This window comes from Merops nubicus, unplaced genomic scaffold (assembly GCF_000691845.1).
Source record: "Merops nubicus isolate BGI_N331 unplaced genomic scaffold, ASM69184v1 scaffold23348, whole genome shotgun sequence".
In the NCBI taxonomy this organism is placed as follows: Eukaryota; Metazoa; Chordata; class Aves; order Coraciiformes; family Meropidae; genus Merops; species Merops nubicus.
The window spans coordinates 1-10,117 of NW_008626672.1; the positions used below are offsets into that span (position 1 = coordinate 1).

At 41.0% G+C, this 10,117-nt stretch overlaps 1 protein-coding gene across 1 annotated transcript in view; it reads left to right on the forward strand.

The window, feature by feature from the left end:
- Nucleotides 1-54: 54 nt before the first annotated feature.
- LOC103778503 (deleted in malignant brain tumors 1 protein-like) overlaps nucleotides 55-10,117 on the forward strand; it is a gene marked incomplete at its 5' end in the record, with an annotated part of 15,446 nt that continues 5,383 nt past the window's right edge. The window contains 7 exons of the mRNA XM_008946091.1: nucleotides 55-102; nucleotides 598-751; nucleotides 981-1,189; nucleotides 2,282-2,454; nucleotides 2,617-3,005; nucleotides 4,681-4,952; nucleotides 5,744-5,894. Coding sequence (XP_008944339.1) covers nucleotides 55-102; nucleotides 598-751; nucleotides 981-1,189; nucleotides 2,282-2,454; nucleotides 2,617-3,005; nucleotides 4,681-4,952; nucleotides 5,744-5,894 — 1,396 coding nt within the window. The remainder of the gene's footprint in view (nucleotides 103-597; nucleotides 752-980; nucleotides 1,190-2,281; nucleotides 2,455-2,616; nucleotides 3,006-4,680; nucleotides 4,953-5,743; nucleotides 5,895-10,117) is intronic.

The following is a 10,117-nucleotide window of genomic DNA, read 5'->3' on the forward strand; positions in this document are numbered from 1 at the left end:
ATGCCCCTTCATCCACAAGCTCCTCACATTTTTCTTCCTTTTTCTCCCCTATAGCTGCCATAAACATGACAGATGTTTCTACTCCGTCCTCAAGTGCTCCAGGTTTGTCTGCTTTTTTCGTCTCGCTGGTTAATTATTTTGGGAGTACATATTAATTGCTATTTTGTAGGTTGGTGTTCTATCATTTGAGCTTTGTAATTGTTTTGGAAGAAACCGTTATTGGCCCTGACTTTGAATCCTACATACTGATCACCTATGTCTCATTCTGATGCTGGTTATAGAGTTCAGACTCTGTGGATATTGTGGTATATGTTTTCCTTGTTCTCTAGTTTTTATCTGTTCCAGCAACTCTTGCTGTCTCTCATACACATGTATGCATTAAGTTTACCAAATTCAATATAGCAAGGGAGAGTCAGAGCTCTCTGAAGACTTCATCACACTTATGCATGAGTGAGAACAGCATAACAGTTCAGTCCCCCTGGAGAGTCAACCTCCTTTTGCTATGGTTTTGGTACATAAAATGTGTTTTCATTTGATCAGAAATAAAACTAAATGAATCACATCTGTATTTTACCTTTTTTCTTTCTCTTTTTTCAGCTGAGAAATATATTTGTGGTGGCTTACTTCTCAATTCCTCTGCAATTATTCAGAGTCCTTTTTATCCTTCGAATTATCCAAATAATGCAGATTGTTTGTGGGAAATACAAGTAGCAAATAATTTACGCATTCAGCTCAATTTTGGAAGTATTCAGTAAGTAAACCACTTCCTTCTTGGGCAATACCTGGGTCCCAAAACTAAACTACAAGCACGGTTCCCAAGCACTTTTTCCATGCTTGTAAGTGAATTATAAATATTACATGGGAATTGTGTGAGTGAAATATCTTGCCCAAGAAATATCTTGGCTTGTTGTTCGTTCAGAACTTGAAGCTAGAAGTTTATCAAATACATTTTATTATATATATTCATATTTCTTCCTCAGGTTGCAAGGTGGATGCCAGAATGACTATATTGAGATCTATGATGGGCCACCCAATACTTCTCCTCTGCTTGGAAGAATTTGTTCTGGTTCTTATTTCACATACACATCATCCTCAAACTTCATGTCTGTCAGATTCCGCAGTGACTCCAGATATTCTGACAGAGGTTTCCAGGCTGTGTATCAGTCCTTTCCAGCAGACCAGACCACCAGTAAGTTTCCACTCTGTTTGTAATGTTTTCTTTGCTCAGAAGCTTTTATACTCTGATTTTATTTGCTGAGTAGTTGTTACTGTTCTTGAAGGATCCCCACATAGATGATATTCTTACTTGAATTTCATAACTGGTTAGTGACTGATCACTTTCAGACAATCATTATTTTTCCATTTACAAAAAAATAATCTTCAAGTGTCAAGTTAATCACCTTTAGATGTTTTCTACAATGGCCAGTGTAATTTCATACTTCTTCTCATCACAGCATTACTCATACATAGTTTTTTACCTTTATTGACAGGTTTTCACAGAATCATAGGAATATTGGTTAGAAAGGAACTTTGAAGGCTTACTCCTTCAATGATTCAAAGCAGAGCTATTGCCAACACCAGGTCAAGTCCATTATGAATTTGCCAAGATGAGTCTCTAGAAACATTCAGAGGATGAAATCTTCAAAATCACTTCTCTAGGTGACCTGTTCCAGTACCATCCTGAAATCCCAGTGGGAAAGTTTATCTGCTGTCCACTCACAACCTCCCAGGCACAAACAGACATCACATTTGTCTCTGTTGTCTTTGTGACTGCCTTCCAAGAGGCTGTGTGTTGCCAGCAGGTCCCTGTCATCAGATACCTCTCTCTACCAAAGGCCAAACTCCTCCTGTGAGCATTGCTTTTTGTGTTGTGAACTCAGTGAACCACCACAGAGATGGTTTCAGGATCATCTCCCACTTAAGTGGTGTTTCTGCAAGGCAGTACAAATGTTTAGCACTAGACCTTCCACAATATCTTTTGGATTCTTATTCAGGAAAAGCTCCCATTTCCTAGCATTTTTGTGTGAGTGGCAATACAGGCTCAAGATCTCAGCAGAAGTCTATTGTAAGCTACATATTTTTGTTAGGAGAGAAACTGAAGCTCAGCTGAAGTTTGTCAGAGTATTGGTTTTTCATATCCAACTCTAAGGTGTGAAAATAAGTGTTATGGCTTAAGAATTCTCTCTCCTAAATGGTAGCAGCTATTGCATTGGCTGACCCTGTAACATGCAACCATTAGGAAGCATCTGAAATTACTAATAATTAATATTTTCTTCCCTAGCCCTTGTATGCTTTTCAACCTTCATGCGTGCAGTTGTAGACAGACACTATCTCCAGTTACAAGGTTACCCAGTGTGGAATATCAGCTTGTCTGACTCTTCCTGCAGGCCACAAATTACATCAACTGAGGTTATATTCAACATTCCATACAATAGCTGTGGTACACGCAGCCAGGTGAGTGTCAAGATATTTTGGAGAGCTCTTCAAGTCTGGGCATGGAAATTCAACAGACATTCAGAAAATTGGTATGAATTATAAATATGAACAGAAATTCACTGTACACACTGAACGTGACTATATGCAATAATTTTGTACTCCATCTAATCTGTCAAATAGGGCAACAATGAAACGATCACCTACTCCAATGTGATTAAAGTGCCTGCTCCTGGTCACATCATCAAGAGGAAAAAGGACATTCACTTCCACGTCAGCTGCAAAATGCTCCAGAACACCTGGCTGCAAGTAATGTACCGTGCTGATAATGTCATTAATGTCAGTGAAATCCAGTACAGCAGATACGACCTGGACCTGAGATTCTACAATTCCTCATCTTTCCTGTGGCCAGTGTATGACTCCCCATACTACGTTGACCTGAATCAGAATTTGTATCTTCAAGCTTTTCTTCGCAGCTCTGACACAAATCTGATCCTGTTTGTGGACACGTGTGTGGCATCACCTGATCCTCATGATTTTAGAACACAGACGTATGAATTGATCAGAAATGGGTAAGAATTTTCTAAAGAATTACTTTAAAAATATCTGTATGCATAGCTCTGAAAGAACTTAATTTATGAAAGAGGCGAGTTAGAGCCTGTGTGTATTGGTTGCAATTCTCAATAGAAATGTACTTCTAAGAAAGACTTTTTGGCAAAGCCTGGATAAAACAAAATATGACAATGAAATGCTGTTCAGCAGCTGCAGTCAAGCACTGAGAGGTGCAGTGTAGAAACTGAGGTCTGAATTTTTTTCCGAGGTAGGTGCATAAAATGTAGGAATGTGAATGGCTCTGATGTTTCCACACATCAGAATTAGTCTTGCATCATCATAAACAGGACACAAAAAAGTCTGTTCAAAAAGAAGATAACTTCCTTAGCCTTTTCTTGCTATTCTAAAAACCTAAAACATTTTACTTAATTGGATGCAAAATGTGCCTTTTGATTTGAAATGGAAAAGTTGTGGGCACTGCTGAAGAACACAAAACTGCCAGGGAGCTGGAAGTGTCTAAGCATGGCTCTCAGTGCCCCATTTTGTTCTAGGAATGAAGAGCTCACGCTCATTTATTTCCCTTCTCTGCTTGGACAGATTTGAATTTCTCTGCCTCCTGACAGGGTGTTCACCTCAGTAACCTCAGCGGTGTAGGAACCTACTGTTAGGCTGGACATATGTCCCCCTTCTTGACTTTATGTGAATCTTAGGAAGGTTTTTCCCTCTTGTTGGCATTTCTTTTTATTTTATCTAAGAAAACAAATATCCATTAAGTAGGACACAGAAGGACTCTACCTTTGTGAGCAGGATGCTCACCAAGGAGATAGGGCAAAAAGATTGTGAATATTTTCCAGTTAATTTTTACTCATGTGACATGGCACTGTGCCAGAAGCAGATGTATTTACTGGTCTAAAATCAATAATCAGGTAACTTCTGAGCCTAGTAATCATCAGGAAGTGAAACCCATTGACAGGAAAGTTAATCTAGCAACATGCTCTGTGAAACATCTGAAGGTCTCTGTCAGGTGTTGATATTCCTCAAGGAAATTACTCTACAGACATCGAAGGACTAAAGAAAACGTTTATTTCCCCAAAAAGATATGTATTAGAATTAGTTTTGTCCTTCCAGAGTAGAAAAGGGCCCTTTCCCTTTCTGCAACAACCTACAGGGGCCTCCTTGCAAACAGTTAATGTGTTCACCTGACACACAGAAACCAGCAGAACCACTAGTTATTTTTCAGCTACTCATGTTTACATGAACTTTGTTCAGCTGTGAAATTTCTGTGCTGTATGCATTATTGTGGTAGAAGTCACTGCCACTCTTACTTATTTTTGCCTGTTTCTCTTGCTAAAAACAACCTCTTTTTTTTTCATCTCTTTGAGTTTTCTTGTGCTCTTGCCTTCTGTTTTTTTTACACTGAGTATGGTAACCCAGGTGGCCCAGAGAGGTGGTCACTGCCCCATCCCTGGAACCATTCCAGGTCAGGTTGGCTGGGGCTCTGAGCAACCTGCTCTGGTTGGGGATGTCCCTGCTCCCTGCAGGAGGGTTGGACTAGATGACCTTTCAAGGTTCCTTCCAAGCCAAACCATTCCGTGGTCCTATTCTATGATTCTATCAAACTTGAAACCTATTTCACTGTGATTCTCAAATGTTTCTATTCACAAAAGCTAATCTATGAATTTTATATCTTTCCAGGTGTGTCAAGGATCCTACCTACTCCTCTTACTACTCCCCAAACCGTGCTGCTGCTCGGTTTGGCTTCAATGCTTTCTCCTTTGTGACCCGCCACCCATCCGTTTACCTGCGGTGCCAGCTGGTGGTGTGCAAACACAACGACTCCTCCTCCCGCTGCTACCAAGGCTGTGTGAGCAGGCTCAAGAGGAACACAGGTTCTTCCCAGGAAAAAGTGAATGTTGTTATTGGACCCGTCCAGCTTCGGGAAGCTCACCCTGAGAACAGAAACCCTGGTAAATTTAAATAACTGAGATGACAGAAGACTTGTGATGCTGTGCATTTGCGTGTCAGTTCGGACATGGAATCCAGCTCTGAGATATACTGTTGGTTTATTCACAAGCCTGCTACAATTCTTATGAGGAATATTTTTGTACATAGATACAATTGTTTTGTAAGATCTAGAAGCTCTTTCCTTTCTAGCATAGTTACTTTGGTATTTAATAGTTTCAATATTTGTTCTGCACATGTCAAATTTAGACGTGTTGCTGAGGGACGTGGTTTAGTGGTGACCTGGCAGTGCTGGGTTAACAGTTTGACTCCATGACCTTGAACGTCTCTTCCAACCAAAACAATTCTGTGATTCTATAAATGACAGTTGATTCAGTTCTGTGGGAAGACGGTTGAGACATAACTCATCTCCCTGAAGGATTTATGTTAATTTTTCAAAGCTGTCTGTGCCTGATTTCCATGTCTCATATTTATTAGTGACCGATCTACATCCCCTTGGAAATGTGATTTCCCAGTGTCCTGTCACTGCTGTTTCCATTATCAGAAAACAGAATTTTATGGGCTCAGAGTGTAATCATCACAAACTCTTGGTTGCTCTTTAATTTCTTGCCATAACCTTTACTTGTTTCACATGGCCACAGAATCATTTATCACATAACGGTCAATAAACCAGTTTAGTTTCTGATCAAATCCAGACTTCAACATTTTAATTTTAGTTCTCTTCACCTAATTACCTTTGAGATTAACCAGCTCAGGGAAACAAATGTAAACCTTTCTTTTTCTCTTTTATGCACAGAGCTGGCCCCTGACTTCCAGGAGAAAGGGGAGTCTCCGAGCTCAATACCTGCTCTGGCTGTGACCATCGCGGTGCTGGCAGCTGCTGTTCTCACTGTGGGAGGATTTCTTTTGAGGCGTAAACTGCAGGAACCCATCCCATACCAGATAATGTGAGAGGCAACCCAAAACTTGCAGGTGGAAGGATATTTTCACCAGCCATCTGCTTCCTTTTTTGATTTTGCAGTCTGTGTAGAGGGTAACTCTCACTTGACTATTCCACCATCCAGATCTTCTTGAAGAATGTACTGTTATCAAGATAACAGCCAGTGTTACCATGAACTGAACTTATGAAGGAGCCTGATGTTAAAATCCTCAAGTCCAAAGAAACCTGAGGTCTAAAGAAAAGCTGATCCTTCCACCCTAGTATCCAAGTAAGCCACCATCTTCAATACTGGACATTTCAGAACATCTCACTTGAGCCCCTGGTTGAGTATCTGTCTGAGAAGACTGATTTAGGTGATGTGAGAAAGAAGAACTGATTCCTTTTGCCATTGCTGACATGCAGATAAAACATCTTTGTAGCACACTGAGATACTCTGGGAAGCAGTCTAAGAAAAAATGTTTGTTTGCAGCAAAAATATCTCAATAGTGAGCAAGATGTGAAAATGAGGAAGGGCTGCACATAAGGAATTGCTTCTGTACAATATTCCTTATTTTGGGGGGTATGGTTCTTCACAATAATGTGTTCTTCTGAGAAAATACACATTTTTTTTATAGAGGATGAATATAATCAGATCTCTTATGTGAATGTGTAATTAAAAAAAAAAAAGCAGCAAAGCAAATGGGTTTTGAACAACGTTTTTTTTTGTGTACTTGCAAACACAGCAGTTCTGTGTCTGAACTCCCAGTTAAACCAGTGTCAGGCTGGAGAACATGGCTTTGGGCAGTGGCTTTGCCAAGAGATGGTTTCTGCTCTTGCTCTTAGGCACTGCTGCTCCTGTAAGGAGGGGGGAAGGAGAAGGTGTGTAAGTCCCCGTGGAGCAGGGTGACCTGTCTCCTGCCACCGTGTGAGCACGAAAGAAAAACAGAATCTGGAAGAAGCTACGTACTACGGGTCGAAAGGTCATCGCTGTGGGGTTGAGAAATGCTCTTGGTTAGACTTTCCTGTCCTCTAGCCAGCTGTGGAACAGGGAGGTTCACTGGGACAGTGCCATGCCCTGTGTGTGAGGTGAGGCAGAGACCAGCAGTGACGTGTGAGGGAGGTGAGCTGTACCACAGGGTGACATCCCGGCCTGATGAGGAGGATGTGGGCAGCTCTGACGGGAATCCTCCTTACAGCCTGTACCATTCTTCCTCCAAGCTGCCCTTTCCTGGTCACCCTAGGCAGACTCTTTGTCACCTCTGCAGGCTGTGGAGAAGGGACCATACAAGGAAGAATTGGCTTTGTCCACAGAAAGTGGAAGTGAATTTTGTTGTCCACACTTGAGGAACAAGGGTTAAGGAGGGTCCTCCCCTGCTTTCTGCCTACAGGCACCTTTGAAGGGCAGAGCAGTCCAGAAGGCTGACCTGCCTTTCATCTAGTCTTGTTGTGTGGACCAGAGATTGTCTGGGCTTGGAGGGATCTGGCAATGTGCTCAGCACAATGAAGACTTGGACCTGGGCTTTCCTACCACTCTAGAGAAGGACCTTCCCCTCTGCTGTTTTCTCTCCTGTCCCAGCTCCTGCTGTGGTGGTGTTGCCACCCCACCATTCTTGAAGGCATAGTTTGATGGCACTTTTTCTACTTCTCCTGGCCTCTGAGTATTACTGTGATCAGACAAGCAGAAAGATCCTAGGCCTAGGATGTTGGTGCTTCCAAGCTGCAATGTGCCTGTGATGCTCAGAGCTGTCTTCCCATCCTATGTCTGTGCCACATGTCCCAGAGGGAGATATACAAAGGTTGTATCAGAATGCAAGGTAGATGTTGTTCTGCAAGTCCAGTGGCTTCCATATTAAATGTTGCTGTAGAAAACACTCCTAGACTGTTCAAATAGTTGGTGTCTCAGACTCATCCCTGTTTCCTGCAGCCTCCCTTGATCCACAAGTGGTACAGAAAAGCAGATTCAAGGAAACTAGATTTGATGGTGAGGAAAGGGGCATGTTCCAAAATACATCTGCCTGTTTTCAAAGCTCAGTAGAGCTTCTTTCACAGAGTAACACTTCAAACTGCCAGAAGTCCTAGAGAACAAAAACGTGTTACTGCAAGAGACTTACCTAGTCAATGGGAAGAATGAAGATGTCTTGTATGGTATTTGCATTAATTAATTAATCAGAACATGACATTTATCTATTTCTGCTGTGCAGAGACAGTCTGATAATCAAGACCATTTGATGGCGAGGAAAGGGGCATGCTCCAAAATAGATCTGCCTGTTTTCAAAGCTCAGTGGAGCTTCTTTCACAGAGTAACGTGCTGAGGAACACTTCAAACTGCCAGAAGTCCTAGAGAACAAAAACGTGTTACTGCAAGAGACTTACCTAGTCAATGGGAAGAATGAAGATGTCTTGTATGGTATTTGCATTAATTAATTAATCAGAACATGACATTTATCTATTTCTGCTGTGCAGAGACAGTCTGATAATCAAGACCTCTAGAAATATCTAGATCTTTGAAGTTTATAGTAAAGAATTAAATAGTGAAGAAAGTGATGAAGAATTAATTAACCAGGGTTGTTCACCTACCTGGACAGTCTGGTGTTTTTTTTCTCCCATGAACAGCCTGAGAATCACTTCTGTGTTCCACTTCCTCCCCACCCTTTTCAGTTATTGCAAGAGTTTGGAGAAGAGTTGCTATCCATCACTTACTCTTGCTTCACTGATCGCAGTGTTTGATTGATCAGTCAAATATACTGGATTTTTTCTGCTGCTTGCCAAGGTGTCAAAACCAGAAGAATATGAATAGTGAATACCAGGTGTTGTGCACATTTCCTCATTCATGTGTGAATATGGTTGTTTGTACAAAAAAGGAACATATTTACCCTCCTCAATGTTCACTTTCAAGGCTTCCAACGTCATCTTTGGCCTCTCGCGTTTTGCTCTTCCTTCTTCTATTCCAATAATGCTGGCCTTTGTGGAAAGACCTTCTAAGTAATTCTCCTCTTCCCTTGGGCTCCTGGATTTCATCCTTCATCCTTGATGACTGCCCCTGGAGGCAATAAATTTATATATGGCAACAAATGTACCACAAATTGTAACTCCTGATAATGCCACCTAAGACATGATGGCTGAAGGAGCAGGAATCATTGAACAATATTCTGGCTCTTCAGTGTTAGAATGGTCATCAACTTTTTCTTGTTAAGTGATTAAAGCACAGAAATGGAAGAAAGTAGTCAGTCTGGCAAGAGGGTGATGACTGAGAATTCAGCATTATTTCATGTTGTAGAAAAGCTTGAGGTTTGTTCGTCAAAGAACGACACAGCTGTAACTGTCACTCTGCAAAATTAAACAAGAAATATATTAAGAAATATTCTTAGTAGAAATCTGAAGCTTTTTTCCCCCCAATTTGATTGTTCAAAGGATCAAAGGAAACTTTAGAATAAAGTTAAGGTGCAACCTATGTAATTGGCTTAACTATGCATAAAATCCGTTGATTTTTCTGCACGGTTTTCACAAAAAGTTATCAGCTGACCCTGATTCTTGTGACACTATCTTGTGATCTGACAGCCTCTTGGTGAACAGAGTTTTGACTTGAACCTCAAAGTGCCAAAAAAGAATGAGTTCCTACTGGCACTGGAAGTGTTGACTTCAACTGCAAGGTTCTTCAGAGACTCCTCAGTCATACTTGAACAGGGCCACCAGGTCTTATTTTATTTCAAGTGTGCTGATGCTTTAAGACACTCATGGCTCCTCAGGGAAACTTGCCACACTAGTTGGCACCAGATTATGAAGCTTTTTTATGACTTTTCTGGAGGAAGCCCATTTAAGTTTCAAAATTCCATTACCTTCCCCAGATCCACCAAGGAATCTGTACCTAAAAGAAAAATACTGAGATTAGTTGTTCTGAATTGAAAGGTATCTTTGGATTGGAACTCTTTTTTTTTTGTACAGTGAGTTGATTGTGAAACTTATGGCAGCACAAATATTTCCTTCCAGGCAGTGGAAAGTGTTGCTCTTGAGATATTATCTTCCTTCAAAACCCAGGAAGTTACAAAATCTTAAATAACAAATCAAACATATTTTTGTTTCAGATTATAGGACTGGGGTTGTTTTATTGTTCTCCCATAGAAAGAGAAACCTACAGAGCCACTCCCCTTCAGAAAGAGAAACTATATATTCTGATGGTCCTTTCAGTCAATGCCACTTGATGAGATGGGTACCACTATGATTTTGACGTGGCTGCTCCTTTTGGGTTCAGCA